This window comes from Cetorhinus maximus, chromosome 26 (genome assembly GCF_964194155.1).
Source record: "Cetorhinus maximus chromosome 26, sCetMax3.hap1.1, whole genome shotgun sequence".
In the NCBI taxonomy this organism is placed as follows: Eukaryota; Metazoa; Chordata; class Chondrichthyes; order Lamniformes; family Cetorhinidae; genus Cetorhinus; species Cetorhinus maximus.
This window is the reverse complement of record NC_135904.1, coordinates 18,487,403-18,512,157: the sequence shown is the minus strand read 5'-3', so window position 1 is coordinate 18,512,157 and position 24,755 is coordinate 18,487,403. Positions and strand designations below refer to the sequence as shown.

At 43.7% G+C, this 24,755-nt stretch overlaps 1 protein-coding gene across 7 annotated transcripts in view; it reads right to left on the bottom strand.

Annotated features, from left to right (window-relative positions):
• The window catches only part of atp8b4 (ATPase phospholipid transporting 8B4), a 272,971-nt gene that overhangs the window by 12,296 nt on the left and 235,920 nt on the right, over nt 1-24,755 (bottom strand). For all 7 annotated transcript variants that reach the window (XM_078530237.1, XM_078530243.1, XM_078530244.1 and 4 more), the window contains exons 20-25: nt 24,109-24,214; nt 21,015-21,156; nt 17,537-17,720; nt 16,611-16,834; nt 15,657-15,740; nt 13,499-13,744 (exon numbers count right to left, since the gene is read on the bottom strand). In XM_078530237.1, coding sequence (XP_078386363.1) covers nt 13,499-13,744; nt 15,657-15,740; nt 16,611-16,834; nt 17,537-17,720; nt 21,015-21,156; nt 24,109-24,214 — 986 coding nt within the window. The remainder of the gene's footprint in view (nt 1-13,498; nt 13,745-15,656; nt 15,741-16,610; nt 16,835-17,536; nt 17,721-21,014; nt 21,157-24,108; nt 24,215-24,755) is intronic.

Sequence of the window (24,755 nt, the reverse complement as noted above, 5' to 3'; positions counted from 1 at the left end):
GAACCAGTTCGGATTTTTACAAGTTAAAAGCTTCATGATCATTTCTAATGATACACACATTCTTTCTTTAACTTCCAGATCTTTTGCATACTGAATTTAAAATTCTCAAAATGCCATTAGGGTACTTGAACTCAAAATTGTTAGGCATCTGGATTACTAGGTGAGTCGCACAACCACCACAGTACCATTTATATGTAATCAATCTTTTATGCTACAATTCTGTCCAGAATTGCAACCCAAGAGAATTCAATTTGAGAAAAGCTTGAAAGCAAACAATGAAATTAAATGCAGAATTTCTTCAGTAACAATTCCACAGCACTAACCCTGGACAATCATATTACCTTTTAAATAATTTATTCATTTGATATCAATCAGCTCATAGTAGGCTTTGTGGTTTATTTTGTACACTGCTAGAATTTTAATTGTGTGTAGCTCATCAGAAAAGTAAAGGATTAGAAACTAGAAAATTTAACAAATCTATAAAAGATCAGCTTTAAGAATTAATGGATAGATGACGCAGCTACTATACATGTCTATTAGAAAAATAACTAGATAGTGTCAATCTTGTTATAAACAGGGTAATAGATAACTTGACACAATACATAGTGATAATGCATATTTATAATTAAAGTATTAATGCTAGATATTTCTACAGCAGAGTTGTAACATTTTTAGGAAATCCTCTATATATGATTAATGTTACTAAGTCCTGAACAAATTCACTAGTACAATGCCTTGTGCATTTGCCTGTGAATGGATCACTGCATTTAAATCCAGTTGTAAGAAAAGCATCCTGTCAATAAGGGATTTTGGAAGACTGTTAATCTGATAATGGTCTTGCACTGTATCCCACATGACGTGTCATCAAGTTGTGTTACAAACTTAGCCTGATTGGCAAACAACCATGGGAGAAATCCATTTTGTACTGGTTTCTTACCAAATTGCATTTTTTTGGACTAATTCGAAAGCACAAATGAGTATTATTTCATGCAGTCATTCTTCTTTTCACATTCTGCCACCACTGTTCAACAATGGCACAATGTCCTTAATGCGCAGCCATGCATAACACACCGCTGTACAAGGTCTTTGAACAGTGGCTGTCTTTGGGTTAGGTGAGGGGAGAAAGGGAACAAATAACTAAGTTACAACGTGCATTGTTTTTCTCAACTCTGGATGAGCTTTAGCTACTAGTAAAACATGGATTCATATTTACGATGTAAAGTAACAGTTACAGTTCTATTTGAGAGTGCTGATGTTTATCCAAGATGCTGTTGAAGTACATTGGTCATACTTCAGCATCAGTTTATGGAAATTACACTTGGTCAAAGAGTTCTTTACATTGACTAGTCAATAGTAATTATATGTAAGTACATATAAATGCATTTTCCTATGTCAAAGAAAAGGGAAAGAGTTCTATGTTTGAAAGCCCTATACAATCAATGACTCTTTAAAGGTTTTTTTTAAATTCATTTACGGGATGTGGGCATTGCTGGCTAGGCCAGCGATTATTGGCCATCCCTAATTGCCCTTGAGAAGAGTTGTCACTGTTGTAATGTGGGACACGTGACAGCGAATTTGCACACATCATGGATTCACAAACAACAATGAGATAAATAATCAGACTTTACGTTTTAATGGCACTTCCAGTAACTCTTTTCTATCACACTTTATCTGGTCAACTCTGATCATAACATTTACTGGCCAATCTATTGTTACAGGCACTCCAATGTTGATCCCTGAGACTCAAATTTGATTTAAACGGAAGGCATTCTACACACTTAAAACATTTAATTCACATAAGAAGAGAAAGAAGTATTGCATGCAATTTAAAAAAGACAAATATTAGCCAAGAGATCACTGGAATAACAGCAGTATAGCAAAAGCTTTTTAAATCATGTTAGAAGTCAAAAGACCCGTAAGGACCATATAGGAGATTAAAGGATGCTGTAAGCCAGATTTAAACTGATTTTCAGGTTGTGACAGACCTGTTGAATGAGAGTTTTACATCAGACTGTACTCCTGCAGATGATGCGTATGTTCCAGGTGAAGGGTGCTCAGTATTGAATTAAATTAATAATAAATAGTTAGGAATGTCATTTTGTATTGAGTGGGGAAGCTCAAAATTGACAAGGCTCCAGTTTGAGATAACATCCATCTAAGGATGATGAAGGGAGTTGGGACTGGTGCTCTATGAGCCCCTTGCCAGACAAGCAGGAGAATCCCAGTGAAATTTTCCCTCCGTATCTCATCACTGGCCAGGAACAAAATCAAACACCACAACTGCAAATTTAACCCCACCCGCTCAGATGGAACAGGTGGCTTCATGTCAAATACCCTTTTCACACCCCACTCAGTTTTACTCTCCCAGCGAAATTCCTGTCGGGCAGCTCGGGTTAAAATCGGGGCTTATGTCCACGAAACTCTGATCACGGTAACAGGCGTTGGCAGATAAAAATATAGACAGAAATATCAATTGCAGGTTGGACACATGGCCCCTGCTCCAGACAGTAGACAGAAGGTAAATCAGATGGGCAAGACGTGGACAGTTGTGTGTGTCCTGGTCTAACTTGAAGTTGCACTTAAAACTGCTGCAATAGGAAATCACATTACACAAAGACAGCGCCCTGTCAATTCTTCATACACAGAACAATGCAGCAGAGAGCTGTATGAATAATGGGGTCAGGAGTTGCCGTTCATTTCCAAGAATTTATGCTGTGATACCTAAAGTGGTGGTTCAGCCTGGGAACAGGAAGCGATAGGAGATAATCCTACATAAACCAACTAAAAAAAACTGTTACAATCAGTAGTTTCTGTAAGTATAATGTATCAGTGCCAGGGTCGACTGGCACTGATAGTCGACTATAAAGTTTAACATATTTAGAAGGCAAATAAGACATTTTATTAACTCTAAAAATAAAGGCCTGAATCTTACCTTTGGCAGGTGCATGTGATTGGCGGGTCCCCGACCAATCGGGAAACAGGCCACCGCCCACATCGCCCCCCTACCCCGCCAACCGCGATTTCACGCTGGCCGGCCAATTAAGGCCCGTCCAGCATGAAACGCGTCTTCCCAATGGTCAGGAAGGGCTGGGTGGGGGGTGGGGCCTGTTGGCTGCCGGGTCCAATGGCGACCCAGCGGGTGGTTTATAAACAGCGCATGCAGCTCCTTGAAGGCTGCCAGGGAAGAACATATTTGCAGCGTTCCGAAGACCAATGTTACGGCCTCAAGTGCGGCTGGAGATGCCAGGTGGGAGGGCAAGTCGAGTGGGCACTCAGCCCCCCGTGGTTTTTGAACGAATGCCTTGCAGTCCTCCTGGAGGAGGGGGCTGCCAGGAGGTACTCCCTTGTCCCCATAGATGGGAGGAGGAGGCCACTGCACCTAATAAAAAGAGCTTTGGAGGAGGTGGCAGCACAAGTCAGCAGCCACGATATTGTGAAGCGCACATGGGTGCAGCGCTGCAAAAGGTTTAATGACCTGCTGTGCTCGGGATGGGTGAGTACCATGTTGGTATGGATCAGTATGTTGAAGTGTTAAGGGCTGGCCATCCTCCTGTGGAGCTCAGGGGTGTTAGAGTCTGAGTGCCAACTGTCAATGATGCCGGAGTTGGCCAAGGGGGTGAACCCTGGCTGTTTGGACTGAGCGCCTTGTGGCTCGAGGGCCACAACCTGGATGTGCCCTGCAAGGTGTTCCTTAGGTGGGGTTGGCCAGGCTGCAATGGCGCTGTAGGGAGAGAGTGGATTAATCCATGCTCCTCTGTCCTTTCAGGAGACGTCGACCCACAGCAACATTGAAAGGTCGCGGACAGGCGGAGGCCTCCAAACTTCCTAATCTTATCCAGATTCGAGCAGGACGCTGTGGAGCTGGAGAGGCGCCGCGCACCTCGGTCAACTGGCCGCGAAAAGACTGGGTTGTGAGACGAAGGTAAGAGTGCAGCGCACAGAGGCGAGGGTTTCAAATAATGCAAACGTTCTTGTGTAGTCTCATCTTTAATGGGACCCTCAAAACTGGATTCCCCATTGATCATTGAAAGACGATGGCACTATGATGCAGATCTCCATATTTCTCACCAGGGTGCCTGGCATGCACAGTGACAATGTCATGACTTAAACTAATGGCATGTTGTTCTTCTCCCTTGGATTTGCTACATGCACTTGGTCAGAGGACTCCGAAGAGGACCTCTGACATCAGAGGACCGCCAGGCTTCACATGCACCTGTGTCACACCCGCTCTCTGAACCAGGCACCAGCGCTGATACCAGCACCTTGCTGGGTGTTAGATCTTCAGCTAGAATGTCGGAGCACAGCGGTGAGGTCTGTTCACACTCGCTTGAGGAGCAGGCGGAGGTAAAATGCACCCAGGGAGCCTGTCATGAAGCTATTAATGTATATAAAATTATTGGAAAATATTTTTCTTTTAAAATAGAGGTTTAGTCTGTGGGTGTGCCTTAATTGGATTAAAGCCAGTTAGTCTGCGTGTTTTGATGTGTACTAGTTTTGAGATGTAAACAGAGAGGTAGAGTGCATTTGCATTTTTTGAATAGCGCATTCAAGATGTGGGGTGAAATCTGGCACCTAGCTAGCAGAGACCAAGCAATATGTTTATATTACTAATAAAATTGGTACTATGAAAGGGGTTTTATTGTTAGAAGAGGTGGACTTCAAAGTAGCTGGTGATACAATAAGAATTTACATTCAATGGGCTGTGCTAGCTATAACAAAACAACGGTTTTGTGTGTGTAGTGCAGAAGCATTGTGAGATCAAAAGCAGCTGTAAGCTCCAACTGTCTCCACAGGAACCAATGTAAAAATAACCTAATTCTGAATTCGTAAGGTGAAAATGCTTTGCCTGGTGTCTGGTTAAGTCTATGGGTTGTTGTTACCTTAATGAAGATTAGTTTGGGAATTTGTTAAAAGTTATGATAGTAGTAATTTGTAGCCATGTGTATATATTTAACTTGTGTAAATTAATAAAATGTTTCATTTAGCTTAATATAAAACCTCTCGAGAACTGGTGGTATGATTCCTGAATTTAAAGTTGCATCTCAAACATAAGACTTAAAATTATAGGTTATGACAGTTGTTTCAAGTTTCCCTCTGGGATTTTTAAAAAATAACTCAGCTTTACCAACAGCTCGGTCATAACAGCGCCGGCAGTCAGAGGACTGCTGGAGACCAGGCTGAGTTGCAGGCAGATGATGAGCTTGTGGAGTCGTCCATTAGGCAGTAGATGCTGGATGTCCAGCGAGATGTGCGGGAGGATCTGGCTGAGACCCATGAGGGTATGTGTGCCATGGTCTCTGTTGTGGAGGAGTCCATGCGGAGCATCAGCACCGTGTTCACCCTCATTGCTGAGCGCACTGCCCCCTCCATTTGAGAGAGTGGCAACTCTCATGGAGAGGCAGCTCCAGGGACAGAATCAGGGGTTCCTGGGGTTGCGTTCGGACCTCCAATCCCTCACACAGGCAATGACCTCAGGTGGCCAGTGCCAATGTGGGAGATGGATGAGGCACCCAGTACCCCAACTAGGTGCCCACCTATGATTGGCGAGCGGGGAGGTCCAAAGTGACCTCACATCGGCGCACAAGCTGCTTGTCATCTCTGCGGGCTCCTCTCAGGGTGCTTTGCATGACAGCAGCAGCTCCTCCACCCCTCTGCCAGTGACCATGGCATCTGAAGAGGCTGCGATGACTGGGGAGATGCCAGCCGTGGCACTGGCCACTCCCTCCCAGGCGGGGCCAGCACAGGCTCCACTGGCCAGAGGATGACTGCCAAGGTCATCAAGGCCAACAGGACAGCAGAGTCAGCAGGCTGGCTGCAATGCCGCTGCCAGTGAGGTGCGGGCACCAAGATGTGGCACTTGCAAACTTAAGTTTAAGGCACCATGAGCACAAGAGGAACAGGTCACAGATGATTGTCTGTTGTGTAATATTTTGTTTATGTTTACTGGTCTGGGAATGAGGACCAGAGAAGGTTACGTTAATTTGTTTGGATTGTCAAAACGAGATAAATTTTGTTTTTGTCATTATGGCCTGAGTATGCTTCACCTTTTTGATTTTTTGGTGCCGGGTACGCCAGTCTGTAATGCTGGACGTGAGAGGCTCTAAAATTTATTGCCCAGGCACTGAGTGTACTTGGGTTCAAAGGAAAGGATCATTTTAGACATCGGGATGGAGGCAGCTGGCATCACACGAGAGTGGATCTTTGACAGCCTAGTTGAAGGAGTGCTGGATCAAGGCGTCCCTGCCTCCCTGAAGGATACAGAGGTCTGCCTCCATCCCCTCAGCGTTCTCCTCACCGTGCTCCTCTTCTGACTCTCCACTGGGTTCATCCTCTGTGGCCTGTGGAGCTGCCTCAGGATCCTCTTCCTCCAGTGGATCCCCCCTTGCCAGTGCCAGGTTGTGGAGGGCGTAGCATGCAACCATGATCAGTGATACCCGCTCTGGGGGTATTGTAGTGCTCCCCTGACTGGTCCAGGCATTGGAAGCACTTCTTCTGAAGATCTATGGTCCTCTCTATCACTGTCCTTGCGGAGGCATGAATCCTATTGTAACGCTGCTCTGCCTCTGTTCTTGGGTGGCAGAGAAGCGTCATAAGCCACCTTTTCAATGGATGTCCCTTTGTCACCCAGCAGCCATCCATCCAGTTGAGCTGGAACACTGAAGAGCCTGGGCACCTGGGAATGTCTGAGGATATAAACATCATGGGAGCTGCCAGGGTACCGTGCACAGACTTACAGAATCTGCATCCTGTGGTCACACACTATCTGGACGTTCATCGTGGAACCTCTTCCTGTTGAGGAAGGCACCCGACTTACCCGCTGGCGTCTTGATGCTCTACCGACATCTTACCGCACTATTTTACGCCCGATTGGGTCAGGTGTGCGCCCGCCCACGAGGCGGCTTGATGTGTGCAGTCGAATGCACCCTGGATGCAGGGGAACCCAGCAGTTGCTGAAAACTCTCTGGCTCGCCCAGCCTGGCTGGCCTCGTCCATATGGAAATGAATAAATGTCATTACCTGCCTGAACAGAGCTTCAGTCACCAGCTTGACTCAACTGTGGACAGCTGATTGTGACACTCCACAAAGATCCCCCACTGACCCCTAGAAAGAGCCGGAGGCATAGAAGTTGAGGGGCGCTGTGACCTTCAGAGCCACTGGCATGGGGTATCCACCCACACAGTTGGAGGCGATCTCAGGCCCAATCATATGACAAATGGAGGTCATGGTCTCCCGGGAGAGGAGGAGCCTCTTTCGGCATTGCACCTCAGTCATATTGAGGTAGCTGCATCGCTGCCTGTAAACCCTGGCAGCAGGTTAGTGGCATCTTCTGCGGCCCCTTCCACCTTGGACTACCTGCTGGCCCCGCGCCCCTTGTGCCTGCGCCTCTCCTCCCACCAGCTCACTGCCCGGGAAGCTGCATTGGGACATCTGGCCTCCTCTCCCTTCTGCCCCTCTCTTCCCTCCTCAGAGGAGGTGCCTCCAGCAGAGAGCACAATCCCCATTACCAGGGTAAGGGAAGGCTGTCTGATACCTGGAAGGGTCCACACGGTCTGAATCCTCCGGGGGCCTTGGAGACACCAATGAGTCCTGGAATGAAGCCTGGAAATGCTAAGAATGAAGTTCAGAACAGAGACGAAGCTGTTATGTTCAAATAAGCAACCAGCAGCAAACTATCTCCTAACCTCCTCACTACTCACACTGGCAATGCTGCTGAACCTTTTTTTATCCCGCCCTTGGATGAGGTTATGTGGGCTACCCGCCTGCCCGTTTTGCCTGTGTGATGAGTGCGAAATCACACGGTCAACATAAACCGGATTCAGTTGGGTTTTTAATGGCCTTAAGTGGGCTCTTAATTGATGGTGGGCACAGCTCTGACACCCACGCGTGCCTGCCGACCTGATGATTGCACACGTGCGTGATGACATAAGGACGCTCACCCGACATCTTATCGCGCTATTCTACGCCCGGTCAGGTCGGGTGCGCACCCGCCCACGGGGTGTAAAATTCTGCCCAAAAACTGCACATGATCTGCCAGACTCCATAGGAACCACTAGGTGCTGCTCTAATATCAACTGACTTGGGTTTCTGTCCATTGCCGTACTGTTCAAAACCTGCCACAGCGAGACAGCCAAAAATAGCACTTTCATGCAAGGTTAATATCCTTTGTTATCTCCTTCAAGCCACATGGCTCTGCATTTAGAAGTCTTTCCAGCTCCATTCCATTAACCATTTAATAACCTTTTAATTATATAAAGGATTATATTAGGCCGAATCTGACCTACTTAGAAAATGCATGCAAGTTGACTGCCTTTCCCTATAAGACTAATATCCTATTGTATACATACAATTTAACACTTACAGCCAAAGTTGCACTAACTGTCTTGCTAAGAGTTTCTTCTAGGAGTTAATCTTCTCATGCTACCATTTAGAACTAATCTAAATCAAGGTATCGGTTTATTGATTCATAAAGCACCCCGTTTATCATTAGAACCACTTTGTAAACCTATCTAGAGTGTGATGGCAACACTTTCTTTAACAAAGTATCTCAATCCTTAGAATTGTATTTATGCTTCAATCTCAGACTTCAGCTTACACCCAGTGTCAAAATTGCTGTGTTTATAATGCTACTGTCTGCCGAGGAACACAGGTATAGATTTACACTCTTCTCAAAGCAACTGCTCTTGTCCTGGAAGATTAAACCTACTGGTCCAATCAATTTCCTGAAAGAAGCCACTAATTACAGATAAGACCTTCAAAAAGATAAATACTCCATGAAACTGAGCAACTCCTCCCCAACAAAGTTATCAGCTCCAGGTTATCAGTTCAAGCTTAGCTCCCACATCTCTCAGTCCTGCCCAATTACTTTCATAGATGCCTCAATTTAAGATGCATGTCAACAAGATGCAGTCCAGTATCTGACCAAATGTCAAATCTTATTTGTCCCTGTTAAAATAAGACCTTTCAGTTACCTGCCCATTTCAATGGTTAGCACCTTGTAGCTATTGTTCAAAACAAGTCATCTACCATTCCTTAGCCCCTCTATAAAAATAGCTCCTAAAGTTAGTCATTCATTGCCTTTTAAAATTCAAGGGTATATTCTGGCTGATTTAGGTAATCTATACACATTTAATCCATCAATTTCTTCCACAAAACAGTGAAACCTGTAAATTAGGGGTACCTAAGGTACTTGCACAACTGTCCCTATGGTCAATAAAAGCAAAATACTGCAGATGCTGAAAATCTGAAATAAAAACAGAAAATGCTATCTGCATAAATGCAGCATCTGTGGAGAGAGAAACAGTGTTAACATTTCAAGTCCAATATGACTCTTCCTCGAACACATATTGTGTTCCAAAGAAGATCCATATTGGACTTGAAACATTAATTCCACTTCTCTCTCCACAGATGCTGCCAGACCTGCTGAGTTTTTGCAACATTTTCTGTTTTTAGTCCTTATTGTCCGAATGGTTATTGTATATACTTCTAAGCAGGATGGGCCAAGTATAGCAAGATTGGCTCTATCTTCTGCAGTGTTCATTCTTTCTTTCAGCTTCACCTAGGGTAATGCCTAGTCTGGAACCCACCAGGAGGATATGAGTTCAGTGCTATTTTCTGTTTGCTGGGTTTCCCCATTTCATTGCCACCCTGGGATCCTGTTTCATTGAGGGAGAGATGTGCTGATTGGAGGATCTCCAGCAATGGCAGCACGCGCTCTTGTGCAAGAGGTTTCATGAACCAGGAGGCTGCCTGTGAGCAGATGCAGGGGGGTGGGAAAGTGAGAAATTACAGCACAGGAGGAGATATTGAAGTCCCAGGGCCGGGACTCTCTCCCGGAACCCCAGATTCTTTTTATTCATCCTTTTTAGATATTTATCCCCTTTCCTTTCGTATTCATCTCTAACTCAGTAGCCACATGCAGTGAACCCTCCGTTTAAGAACCTTTCTTCTCCCATCATGCTTGGTTCATTCACTTTACTGGCTGCTCTTCTCTCAATACTGCTGCTACTCTCACCGTTTTTGATACAGCCTGTGACTCTGCAGAGAATGATGTGCCCTTCACCACCCCCCCTCCCCCCGACTCCCAGCTCCCTCTTGGCCACAATTCCACCCCCCATCCCCCAACTCCCTCTCTTCTTTCCCCTCACTCCCCAAGACACCATTCCTTATCACTCCCTCTAAGCCCCTTTTCTCCATTACGTTCACTCCTGATTTCAGGACCCTCCAGTGATTGCCGAGGCAACCCTTCCCTGTATCGTAACAACCTCCTGAATTTCGACACCCACGACTCCAGACTCTCCAGGATCCTCGTGACTGCACCGCAGGTAGTCACAGCTGGCTGCAGCCTGAAAGGACGATGTCCCGGAGTGGGGGGGGTCCCACTGTTACGTGAAACTTAATGCCATATATAATTGCCATGTAAACCTACAGGCAGCAACCCAGACACCCATGCCTGATTTTGAGTGTCATTCCGGTTCACTTCTTGGCTTTTGCGGAATGAGGAGTTCAATACCCAGCATCAATTGTGGCAGAGAAATCTGTTTATCCCTGGGATACAGCTGTGCAAGCATTCAATCCAAGGAATAGACTGGTTTCAAGGAATAGACTGGTTTTTGCCACTATGTATGCTGGGTAATCTCCACTGTATAAAAACCATTATTTTCATCTGTTGCCACCTCACACTTACCTGTGTGACCTGCGCTTTCAGTTGCAAACTGACTTAGTCCATTGAAGTTTATAATTTGCAAGTGTCCATGGATTCAAAGTTCAGCTTGTATCTAGTATAATCTAAACTGCTGTCAATAAGTGTCCATTTTTTGGGGTCTCCATTTGCACAGGTTTTTACTGCATTTATTTAATCACTTCTACAGGTTGTAGATTGCTGAGCTGATTTGACTGTCTGTAATTTATCCACCTTTAAACACACCTGCAGTCAAGTAATCCCACTAAAATGCAAGTTTGTACTTTTGACTGGCTGACACTATAACTGACCTTGTTCTGCTTAATGCTGATACTGGCTGACAAATTTGGACAAAACATTCCATATCTCAGTATCTCCCTCAGTGGATTAACATACAAATTAATCTTAATCATTTTTTTAATGCAGAAAACTGTCCAAATTTACGTCAGCCAGGACCCTTGCTACCTGGTGAGGACAGCCTGGTTTTCATTCCATCAGCCTGGATTCTCAATTCATGTTTTAAGGTGCAATTATGACTAATTATTGGCTGACTTTCATAATACAGGATCCAAACTACCTGAATGCTAATATGTTAAGATTCTTTTGAGGACCTATGGCCCAATTGGATTAAACCCTCACAAGATATTTTACCAAAACAGTTCACTGCGTTTTTCCCTCTGCAGGATTTAAATGTGTATTTCTGGTAACTTCACAATACACACCCACATTTCTGATTGAAAAAAAAGTACATTACATAATTTATAAATGATTGTAAATTGTAGATTGTAAATTCTTTTTGAAATATATTTTCCTACTATCGCTGCCACTACCATAATTTGCTTCTGACTGGATATTTAAGAAACTACATACAATGTAGCACAACTTGAATGGTAACGTGGTCTATTTAATTTGGTCAGTGAATTATGTTTCTCCGAAAGGTTTATTCACCCTTCAGGTCCAATGGATAAATTGAGTATTGTTCTACCCCATTGTCTATACGCACTCAGTAAATGGATGACATGATGTCCTTGTAGTTGGTGTTGTTCCGCTTGGAACGTTCTGGTGACTATGCCTGTGCACTCCGACTGGATTGCTTTTTAGAGAACCAGCCTGTTCTCGATGGGCTGAATGGCTTCCTTCTGTGCCGTAATGACTTTGACTCCTTAGCAATCAGTAGCACATACTAAGCATATAGGAAATTTGCTAGGCAATGTTAATTTGATCCAGACCTTACAGCACTCCGACACATCAGGAATTTTGGGAGGGAATTAAATGCTTGGATTTATGCAGAATTACTTGAATAAGTTTTTTCCATTTTTGGAAAGTCAATTGCCTCAAGGTTATATTAATTTGAAAACCTAAAGACTGGATACCTTCTGAGAATTAGATTCAGGCATACACTTATTAAGAATTAATTGAATTACAATTTTATTGTTCATGAAGGAGACGCCTATGGAGCCATCAGACTTTAGTTGAAGTAAAACTAGTTTTGTAAGTGGCAACAATGACATAACTATTCATTTCCTGGGACATTATTTTCTAGTTGGTGGTAACTGGGAATAGCTTTCACCAGCTCTGTGTCCGAATGTGGGACTTCATCTTTTAGGCTACGTGATTCCCTCAAATGCTAAGCAGCGCTGAGAGGAAGCTGGGACTCTTGGCGCTGAAGAATGACAATGCTAGAATGACTAACGTGCACATAATAATACCCACTGCCCCTCAAATACAGTACGTGACACTGACTCAAGAGGCTGAATTTTACGAGGACTGGGGTGGGGGGGGGGTAGGGTTGGTGGTGGTGGTACAGAGTTGGTTCCAAACTTCTCCAGGCAGTTTAAACAAGCTGAGGGTCAGACATCTGACCCTCGGTGGGAAGAGGCCCCGCCCTTGAGAGCTGCCGGCCAATCCAGAACTCAGTAGTGGGCGCTGCTGGGACAGCAGGGAGGCTGATGGAGATCGAAGATGGAGCTCAGTCCAGGTCGGGGCCCAGAGGCTTTAGGGAGGGGAGGCCAGGTGGAAAGGCACAAATGAGGGGCTGCCCCCAATGCACCCCAAAATAGTATGCCCTCCTCCTTCCCGTCTTTTCACCAAAAGTTGTAAAAAAAAAAGGCCCAGCTGCCACTGCCCAGTTTATTATGGCAGTGAAGGCGGGTTAAGGGCTTTAAGTGGGCAATAATTAGCCACTTAAGGCTCTCAATAGGCCTAAGGGCAGGTGGTCTAGTGTTACCCACCCCCCCCATATTGTGGGGATGAGGTCAGGGGTGGGCAGGAAGACAGTGGGCTAGCCACCCAACATATGTTACGTGCCCTCCCCCCACTTAAAACATGCCCAGTTGGTTGGGGGGGGGGGCATACAATCCAGCCCTCCAAATTGAAGATTTCATTACCTGAGCTGTTCATGTGACTCAGTCCTCTTTAGCATCTCTTGTCCATCCATCACACCATTGGTCATCAAGTTTCGAGTTGCCTGGGTTCTGTTCTCTGGAATTCCCTGCATAAACCCCTTTGCCTCTCCACCTTTATCCCCTTTCCCTCAAGATGCTGCTCAAGACCTACCTTTCCAGCCAAGTCTTTGATCACCCCTCCTAAATACTCCTTCTTCAGCTCAGCATCTGCTTTTCCCATGACCCCGTGGAAGGGCTTTTTCTAGTTTATAAAATGCCCTGGATGGATGCACATTATTGTTGTCAACAATTTTATAAAAAGAATGTGGCAAATATAATTCCTGTGTATTTGTGATAATTCTATCAGAAAAATACCCGTACTAGTGTCAAGGTGAAGAAAATTGTACCCTGCACATTTTTTCAATTAAGAACTTACTTGCACGCTGACCACAATCACCAAAGATGTTGCCACAGTAACAGCAAATGACTGATAATCAGAAAGATGTGTCCCATCATCCCTTGTAGTGTCACAAAATGCACCGTATGGAACAAAGAAAAGGACAATAGAGGTGTAGACGCCTTGGATTATACAGATGAAGAACTCCCTCTTATTGAACAACAGATTAAGTTGTCCAGGTTCATAGAGTCTCGTGTATTCCAAGCTTTTCTGTTCATTGACATCCTGAGGAAAAAATATGAAATTAGAAACAAAATAATCTCAACAGTGAGTCATCCATAAAGGTATACTGCATCACTATAATGAGAAACATTCTGAATTGAGTAACATGTTACTCTTCTACTCAACAGATAGGCCTTAACACTTATCTCTGCCCCAATTGATCATTAGGTAAATATATTTCTCGGGGTTAGACAGAGATGAACCAGCACCTTGGTTTGAACCCTGACCAGCTTTGTTGTGTTAGATTATCTCAGCTGGAGTGGCAAATGTAGAGGCTACAATTGATTCAGGGAGGGAAAACAATGATCAACCAGGGGTCCCTGTCTTGGTTGGTAGCCATGGCTCCTACAGGGTGAATATCCGTTACCCGAAATCCTCGGGGCTGATCACATTTCGGATTTCAGATCATTTTGGTTTTCGGATGCTGCATATAGGACTAGGTCTACTTACATTACAATAGACTAAGCGTAGACTAGCTATAGTCTAAAGTAAATAAAATAGCTAGAAAAGTAAGCTGTATCACTGAATAATAAACACAGGGTACCTGTAATAAGTTTCTTTTTGACATGTTCACCACAAAAATCGCAAGGTAAACAGTGCAGACAAACAACTAGACTTCCTGCGCTAAAGGTCAGGTGCAGTCAGCAAGTTTCATGTTGGCTTGCGACAGGGACTTCCTGTACTAAAGGTTGATGGGGTTAAAAAAAAAAGTGCATTTCTTTGGATGTGTTTGATTTTCGGATTTACATATAAGGGATACTCGACCTGAATTAGAAAATTCGCATTTGTGAATGTTGGGCAAGGAGAAGATTAGGCTTAGATGGGATGTCTCCTTTTTTGTTTACAAGAAATGCGATGTACTTGGATCTTTCCCACAAGACTAATTGATTGTTTTTCCAATTACAAAGTAGAAGAAAAAAATACTGTATAACACACTCCAGGCTCAAATACTTCTCACTATAAAGTGGGTTGGTGATGTGCTGGCACAACATCTGTCAACTCTGTTTTTTTTTTATCCCTTTTCATCTGATCAGTGTTGCCTCCAAAACTTAGTCAGTATCAAGGGCTCCTCATTCCTGCAATCCGAAGGATCTTTTTTACATTAAAGGACCTCCGAACAATTTTCACCCCCCCACCCCTTTGGAGGTACTGGCTTGTACTGAGGAATGTGTCCTCTAGCTCCAGCCACAGTTTAGTACCTTGCACAAGTAACTGCAGTTCACATGTAAGTCTAGACACTGAGCTTTAGCTTGCTACTTTTTGACATGTTTACCACAAAAATCGCAAGGTAAACAGTACAAACAAACATTCAATACGCCGGTAGAAAGGAACATTACAAATTCTATCCTGCCTGCTACTAATACTGATTGTTCTGGGCCTGGTTTAGTCCATGTTGTAGCAACATTGTAAATTTGTTTACCATTTCTCCACATTAACTGTACAGAGGAAATTTTCCCCTGTTGTTTTTTTCTAGGAGTGCTAAATTAACTGAATTTCGACAGTCCCATCCAGTTCTTAATTGGGCTGAATAATGTACAAAACTGTTCTGAAATCAGCACTAAATTGTCAGGCTCGTTCAAAGTACAACTGTTCTAGAAGATACCACACCAGAAATAACTGATGCTCATCTAAGGTTTGGAACAGAGCAGAGGGTATTTTGAGACATATTTCGGCCATGCTGCAGCTGCATTGGTAGTGGTTGCAGGAATCTTTCATCTTATTGAACAATGATGCACATAATTGCAATAGAGATGGAATATTTAAAAAGCCGTACTGAATTTTTGCTGTACAAGGAGAGTTTATTGGAATCTGTATACACATGGATTCCTATTATCAGCAAAGTCCCATGAACAGTAATAAAAATAAACCAAACACCCATTCTTAACAGATTAAATGAATTCAAAAGTTACTTTACCTGATCAAATATACCCATGGCCAGAACAGGAAGAGAAGTGTAAACTATGTTGTACAGGGTAATAAACCACTGATCATAAACGGTCTGCAAAAGTAAAGGGCTGTGATAAATCATCTAAAACTATCAACTATCATGCCAACATCTGCATATTTTCAATTTCATAGTCTTCAAAATAAATGTAGCTGTTTTACAGTTTGAAGAGCTTGTTAAACAGGAAACATGCAAAAATAGAAAGAGGATATTAAAAAAAAATTGATACTTATTACAAGTTAGTTACATTTCCTGATAGATAGCATTCCAACTTGCATGCTATAAACTAGCAAATATCATCAGAATATTCAGCGATACTAAATTTCAACTGGGTTTTCGTTCCCAGAGAGATTTTACAATTGGTTAATTTCTATAGTCTCATATTCATATACATCTCAAAAATTGTAATGTATTTTCACAAGCAAATTGAAATATTCCTACATTAACTTTCATTATCCATTAGATTTCTTTCTAAGATTTTACAGCGCTTAATTTCCATTTGAACATACCAGGGCTTAAAGCAAATTCCATCTGGCTTTGGTATTACAATAAAACTTTGAATATTAATCACATTAACAGATTTTCATTTAGATGCAAATGCATCGCTTAACATTTTTGCTCTATTGCAAAGTGCAAAAATGCTCACACAATGATACATTAATTTCATTTATATTATGATGCGACACAAAATTATTGACTCACTGTAAAATTTATAATATTCCACAAGAAATCTATGTGGATTGTGAAGTTAAAATTTGCATTATTAACTTCATACAATTTGGAACTCATCTAAAATTAACTATGTCACCCGAAAACCCTGAACTCTGCCTTAGCAATTGATTCAGTCCCTGCACCTCATTTGGGTGTTGATGTATCGACTCAGATCTGTTTAGAACAAATGGTCACTTCTTCAGATAAACTAACCTGTGCAGAGAATCCACAGAAGAAACCAAACCAGAAGTGCACAAGAGTGAATGCAAAGTTCTTGTAGAAAAAGTAATAGAGGAATTTGCACATCCTCAGATAGGACCATCTCCCATGGACTAACAAAAGTCGCTGAAGGTATCGGAATTGTCCAAATGAATAGTCACTAGCTAGAACAGCTTGCATGCCTTCCTGACCACTGATCCCAACTCCTATATGTGCACCTGTGGGTAAAGCAACCAAAGTCAGTGCATTATAGAATTAACTAGTAAATTTAAATTATAAAAATATAATTTTGTTTTGTTCCAAAACTGAGGGTCATTAAGATAAACAATATCTCTCATACAACATTGACAAGCTAACTTATTAAACATGTTGCTCAGTCATTATTACCTTTATATCAGCACTTTACATTATAATATATTTTCAACTATGCCATTGAAAAGAAGCCACATTAAGTTACCCATAAAGTATACTAAATAACTACTTACTTACATTTTACTGAAGGCACAATTTTATCTTTAATTTTAACAGAATCCCTTGGTCAAATTTATATTTTTCCCGTGGTTGAATGTAGGAAAATTATTAGATCGACTGGCACAAAGACTTGATCCTCCTCATTCTTTGGTTTAATTGCCACATACAATTAAAAATCTCATTGGAGACACTATTGTCTAGTGACACTGTCCTTTTAATAATTTCATGCAATACACAGCAAAATATAAGCTAACTTCTTCTCCTTATGTTTTACTTTGGGCCCCAGCCTTATTTCTTTGACTGGGGGAAGGTAACTTTGAGACTTCAAATAAAAGAAACTGACAGCCATGAAAATCTACACAGAAAAATTCTTGGTATTTCTGATGTACCACTAGATGTTGATTTAGATTTTAGATTTGCATCCAGATTTGGCTGGAGACTTTTCTTACTTTTAATCATGCTGACATCATTGGCTCCATCGCCTATAGCCAGCGTGACGGCTTTCTTGAGAGTTTTGACAAGCTCGACCACTTGGGCCTTCTGTAATGGTGTGACTCTACAACAAATAACAGTTCTGCACATGCTAGCCAAGTCCAGGAACTCACGTTGCATGTCTGCTTCTAGCGCATGGGCCTGTATGACAGAAAGCAGGAAATAAATACAGGCCATTAAATATTTAACCAGAAACAAATAATTCTCCATGAACACAAAATTAGGAAGTTCCCTATACCTGGAGGAATTTGGTTTAAAGGAGCAGGCAGTAGGCCGGATGGCCTCCTTTGTTGTATGTTTCTATGATTTACATAAGAACACTCAACAAGTATTATGAAAAACACATTCCGTCCAGGGACCATATACAAGTCATTCAATCATGAATTCAATCACCTTCAAACTTCTAAAGTCAACAAACACAGGTAAACCTGGAGAGAAAGTTTTGTAAAATTTCTGCTCAGAAAGGTTTTGCGTGTAGCATCTTTACTGAAAGTCAATGTAATTTATTTTACTATCCAGTAGTTGTTTTGTGCTTTCTTACCTGACGGGTGTTAATGATCGAGAATGAAACTTTTCCAATGCCAGCATCAAGCACTTTGCAGGCTAGGCACCTGACAGCCAGATTGCAGGGTTGAACTCCCTCTGCTCTGCCCAATGTCTCTCATCCCCAAACATCGAGGACCAGACCCTACTGCCCCACTTCTGACACTTCTTCCATTGCCCACGTCAGCTCAGTGAGACTGCCAATAAGTCAAATTAGGGACAGTTTCATTGTCCAGGCCAATGTCCATGGAATTCCTAATTCCCAAAATCATTTCACATGAAACATTTGTTGTCAGCAGACATAGGAGACTTCAATCCCATGTGTGTGGACTAGAACTCAAGTCCCAGTTTGGCTGGACAGATGAAACAAATCATAACTTAATGAACCATCAACTTCAATCACAAAGATTACCAGTTCACGAAGTGCCAATGGAAGTGCCAAACAGATATGGGCAGTACTTTGCTTAAGTGCCTATTCTAAGATCAACAGTTTATTCAACCATATGGGGATGGGGGGTGGAGATTATCACAGTTGAACTCCATCCTGTCCTCACCAGACAACCACACAAAATATCCAAGTAAGGTTTGCTGAATGATGATTGGGAACAGGAATCTTGGCCATTTTTTTCTTGCCAATCACTATCCTGGCTGATATCAACTATTCATTGACTTAGCCAACTGAGCTATACGGGAAATTCTTAATTTGAACATTATAAGAACTATATTTGTTTATTCAGCACAAGACGTCAGCCAGAAATTAGCAACTTGTCATTCAACTCTGTGGGTAAATACACTGTACTCTGTGGTACTGAGTCAAGCTGATCAGAAAAAAATTGAAGCTTCAATCCCTGTTCTCAGCCCTCCTAATCAAAGGAGAGGGCAAACAACCAGGGTTCCTTTCAGTAACTGATATCTAGCAATGGCTGCTGCAAGTGCACACATATGGACATTAAGGGAGGACAGGTTCAACTTTGGCTGATGAATAATCTGTGAATAGTCCAGGCTGATATGTGAACAAAAATAAATTAGATAAGTTACGGGGTTGGTTGCTGACATGCTTACATGAATTACCATCATGACAAGATCGAGAGAGGCAAGGGGTCAATAATGGGGGAGGAAATTGAGCTGAGAGCAATTTAGTGAGATAGTACTGGTCATTGCACCACAGCCATAAATTGTTGGGGTGGGAGTGGGGCAGACCAAAACAAATTGCACCCAGATCAAATACAGCCCTTATTTTTAGAAAATAGAACTTTCAATAAAGATTAAGTTATGTTCAGTACTTATCTATTATACATATATATATATTCAGAATTTTGATATCCTTTCAAAGCTCAATTTGTCTTGGAGTAATAAATCATCAATGAAACAATTTCCACTTTCCCAGAAAGCAATTAAAATTTTGTACACAATATTGTTTTACATATTTCCCTTAAAATATGCAGTGGTCATAGAGGTCATTGAAATTAAACTTATAGCTAATTTGATTTACAGTACAATTCAAATTAAAATAGAATCATCTGGGTGCATATTGACAATATTGTAGACCAAAGTGTATTTTCAATTTTCTTTTGTTGTGTGCATTAGTTTTTTTTCTGAACACTACTTGTCTCCCTGCCTCTTCTCTTGAAGGTGTGCATAGGCGGTGTGTTGGGGGAGATTTTATGGAGATGTCAGGGGTCTCGCTTACTGGCTGAAGAGCCATTGTGAGACCCATGTTGCTTCCTCTGGGAAGGCCGGCCGGCATTAAGTGCCTCAGGCACTTAGGTGGCCACTGGTGGGTTTTAATCCTCGGGATCAAAGCCCTGGTTTGTTGGTTGGGGCGGGGGGGGAGTTGGGAGGGATGGGGTGTGGAGTTGCTGGCCTCTGCTCATTTGCTCATCAGTGTCATCAGGGAGGCAATGACTGCTGCCGGAACGACAAGCCACTGGATGCCTAAGATCGAGGAGCGACCCAGGTCAGAGGTAAGTCATGGCGGGAGAGGTTTCATGGAGTTGTAGTGTCTTTGAATGAGGCAGCCCCCTCCCGCCAACCACACCTCCCTTAACCCAGAGACCACAAGCAGCCTGCACAGGTTTACTTGTTGCGCATGCCGCATTGCGACAAGCTTGTCCACAGCTGGGTTAATACCAGCAATGGTGGACTGAGTCCCTTAAGTGGTCATTAAATGGGACTTGGAAAAATTTTTTTTTTTCTCTCACAGGGTAATGAGCCTTTGGAACTCCCTTCCTCAAAAAGCAGTGGAAGCAGAACCTTTGAATGTTTTCAAGGCACAGGTAGATAGATTCTTGATAAACTAGTGGGTGAAAGGTTACCGGGGGTAGGCAGGAAGTTACAGTCAGATCAGCCATGATCTTATTGAATGGCAGAGCAGGTTCAAAGGGCCAAGTAGCCCACTACTGCTCCTAGTTCAACCACAGGCCTTCCTGCCCCAGACTTAAATTTGGCGGAAGCTGGAAGGTGGCGGAGTGCTTGCACGCCACCTCCTGCCATGAGAGGGGTCATAAAATCCCCCCCGATATCTTACAGGGGTACAGGATCCTCAGATGTTGGTTAGCCTCCTGTGCCTTGGCTAAATACCTAATTTTTCATGTGTCTGCCTCGCCAGTGAGCATCAGCTATTAAATCGCGGAATCGGTTAATTACAGCTAGAATGGTCTCAATCAAATCCACACACCAGCATTTTGAGCAGGGGGTCACTGAACAGCAACCGAGTGGGAAACCTGACCAATTTTCTCCTCCTTAATCCAAGGCTTAAGGCCAACTCTCAGGTGCTTGATGTTAGTCCAGATGAGATGGTCTCCATGGCTTAGTTACTCAATGGATAACCTGCTAAGCTGTAAAGGGAGTCACACAAAAACCCTCATAACCATGTTCAGTATTCACACTTACTAAACTGTGTCCATTAATAACCAGCGCATAGTCTCCCATAACAGTCTCTTCAATGACTGATTCTAGCTTCAAACTCCCGTTCTTTACAGAGACACCATACCCATTGCAAATAGGTGTCCCCATCATTTGCTCTGTGGCTTTCCTGGAATACAAAACACATTTAAGAACTTTGCAATTTTATATAAACCCTTAAGTATACGCTGACCTAGATATTCTGATTAATGTTGTTAAAATAACATTAATTGGAAATTCTAAGCTCCGGTACATTTAAACAAGGCAGAAATTGTTTTAGGGGTTGATTCTTTCCCTCAAGAGAAAGGACTTGCCATTCTTCTCACCTCACAAAAATTGCAAAAACAAGAACCCTGCATAACTTCAATGAGAGACAATTATCATATGTATGCTTCTGTTCTGGGTCAATCAACTGCTACCACTGCCACGTCTAGAATTTTATCTCTGAAGCCCAAATGCTTCCTTTGAGTTTGCTTAAAGACAGTGACCCATCCATAAAGGTCAGTGAACTTCCGTAACCTCTGAGTCGGTCTCGGGGTCTGTGATTTTAGTTCATTTTTTTCCCCCTCCAACAGTGCCATTGGCTTATAGCAAACTGTGGGGGTCTATTCCTTTTTGTCAACTTCTGCAATATTTTGATTCTGTAATCTAGCACTACTTCCATCAGAATAATTGAGCACAATGGGAATTCCAAATAAAACATCAGAAAGCACTTGAGGGAAAGTTCTACACCTTTGCATTTTATTGGTGAATGCAATTTTTTCCCTTTCCAACAGACTTTACTTGAAGGAAAAAGTGACCTGTCATTTTTAAATTTTCAAGTAAAATTCAGGTGAATGTCTACTTATACTACCCATAAGCTTGAGAGCTATACATTTTCTCCATGACAGGTGATGGGGAGGAGGAGGAGGGGGAAGGAGGAGAGGGGGGAGGAGGAGGAGGGTCCTAGGAGGAGAGGGGAGGAGGAGGAGGAGACAGGGAAGAGGAGAAGAGGGGAAGAGGAGCAGGAGAGGGGGGGGGGGAGGAAGCGGAGGACAGGCATGAGGAGGAGAGGGGAGAAACATATGGGAGGAGGGGGAGAAGGAGAGGGAGAGCATGGGGGGTGGAGAAAGGGGAGGAAGTGGAGAGGAGGAAGGTGGAGGGGGAGGTGGAGAATGGGGGAGAGATGTAGAATGCGAGTGGGAGATGGAGGAGGTGGAAAGGGGAGGGGGTAGAGTGGGGGGGAGGAGGTGGAGAGGTGGGAGGAGGTGGGAGGAGGTGGAGAGGTGGGAGGAGGTGGAGAGGTGGGAGGAGGTGGAGAGGGGAAAGGTGGAGGGGATGTGGAGAATGGGGGGGAAGAGATGGAGAATTGGGGGAAGAGATGGATATTGGGGGGGGAAGAGATGGAGAATGGGGGGGGGGAAGAGATGGAGAGGGGGGAGGTGTGCGTGAAGTGGGGAGGGAGAGAGGGGAGAGATGGAGACGGTGGAGGTGGAGAAGGCAGAGGTGGAGATGGAGAAGGGGGGATGTGGAGAATGGGAGAGCTGGAGAGGGGGGAACTGGAGCGGGCGGGGAGCTGGAGAGGGGGGTGTTGGAGGGGGGGGTGTTGGGGGGGGTTGTTGGAGGGGGGTTGTTGAGAGGGGGGGTGTTGGAGAGGGGGGGTGTTGGAGAGGGGGGGTGTTGGAGAGAGGGGGGTTGTTGGAGAGGGGGGGTGTTGGAGACCGGGGTTGTGGGAGAGGGGGGGTGTTGGGCAGGGGGGGTGTTGGAGAGGGGGGGTGTTGGAGAGGGGGGGTGTTGGAGAGGGGGGGTGTTGGAGAGGGGGGGTGTTGGAGAGGGGGGGCGTTGGAGAGGGGGGATGTTGGAGAAGGGGGGTTGTTGGAGATGGGGGGGGAGTTGGAGAGGGGGGAGCTGGCGTGGGGGGGAGCTGGAGAGGCGGGGTGCTAGAGAGGGGGTACTGGAGATGGGGGGAGTTGGAGGGGAGGGCCTGGAGAGGGGGTGGTTCGAGAAGGGGGAGCTGGAGAGGGGTGGAGCTGGAAACGGGGGTAGGTGGAAGGGAGGTGTTGGAGAAGGGGGGAGGTGAGAGGGGGGGAGGTGGAGGGGGGGGGGAGGAAAGAGGAAAGAGGAGAAGAGAAAGTAAGGGGGCAAGCTAGAAAAATGATTTATAGGGTTTGTATAACTGAATAAGGAAGATTACTATGGTGTGGGAATCTGTGATGACTGTACAACTTAAAGTTATAATTGAGTGAGTGGGAAGAGATATTAAGAAAACTGTCGACATGCAGAGAGTTGTTGAACATTTGAATTGGAGGAAATTGCACAGTGGGACAATGGGATTAGTTTTAAAAGAAGACACAGACAAGCTGGGCCACATGGTCTCGTTCTGTGTGGTAAACTACTAGAGTCCAGCACCCACTTCTGGTCCAGGATCAGTCAAAAAAGAAAGAATCCACCAACAGGATCGGAAAAATCTGTTGTCTGCAAATGCAAACCAGTCTACCGATTTGGCATCCGCTTAGGGTGTAAAATTCCGTACATTATCCCATTGTTACAAATTCTGCAGTGAACATTCTTTCAGATTCAAAGATAAAAACAAAAAGCTAAAAGCTACTGCGGATGCTGGAAATCCGAAGGGCCATGAAGGGCCATGAAGGCTCGAAACGTTAACTGATTTCTTCTCCGCCGATGCTGCCAGACTTGCTGAGTTTTTCCAGGTAATTCTGTTTTTGTTTTTATTCTTTCAGATTCAATGGCATCAGTCTGAGCATTTTACAATTTATGGGATTGACTCACACTGCCCTGGAGACCAAAGTGTTTTCCAACACAATGGGTCTAAGGTGTGCTGATTACCCAGCCAAGCTAATAAATTGCTTGTTCAGACTCTGAAGGAAACAATTTCCATTTAGCAGATTTTTTTGTTTAGGGAATACAGTTTTAAACTAAGGAATCCTGTTGGCTTAGAAGAAATATTTAAAAAAATACCCATTTTTGTGAAAAAATAGTAAAAGGAAATCTTGAAATGTGACAACCATTCTATGGAATATACTTTCACTTTTTAAAAATAGGAATGTTTTACGACATGCAGAAATGTTCATGGGTTGTTTACCGGAGTTGTTCACGCACTTCGAGAACTGTGTAGCCGGACACTATGAATATCTCATTCATGTCATCTGTTAAGATGTTGCACGAGTAACCAATATTCATTGCTGTCTCTGTGAGGAAAGAGGAATGTGAAATGTGAAGAGTCAGACAGTCAGAGATCGATCGTGTCGGTTTATTTTCAACAACCTTCCAAAGGCTTGCCATTGAAAAAGCTAGACCCATAGTCCAAGACACCACCAAGGTCAAAAAGACCAGGGATGAGCAATAACAAGTGTAGTATAAGGGTCCGGCACATAGTGAGTTAACGTGGGACTGAGTATAGCACCGCCCACACAGCGAAGTAGGAGAACACATGACTCGTACCGAGGGGTCAGTGTAGTGTTGGATAGAGCTGTGTCTAGAAGCAAGCATGGAGATAGCCCCTAGCTTGGACCTTTACTGTACCAATGTATATAGTTTCTAGTAGTTAACAGATGCTTAATGTTGAACTACCTAAGACTATGAATACCTTAATGAGACCTACTAAAGTACGCCCAACATCTTACAACAACAGCCTTGCTTATATCCCAAGTGTGAGTTTTTAAGGAAAGGAGTGAAAAGGAGATGGTAAATTGGGGAATGGAAGAATGGATTTAGAAGAAGCAAAGATGG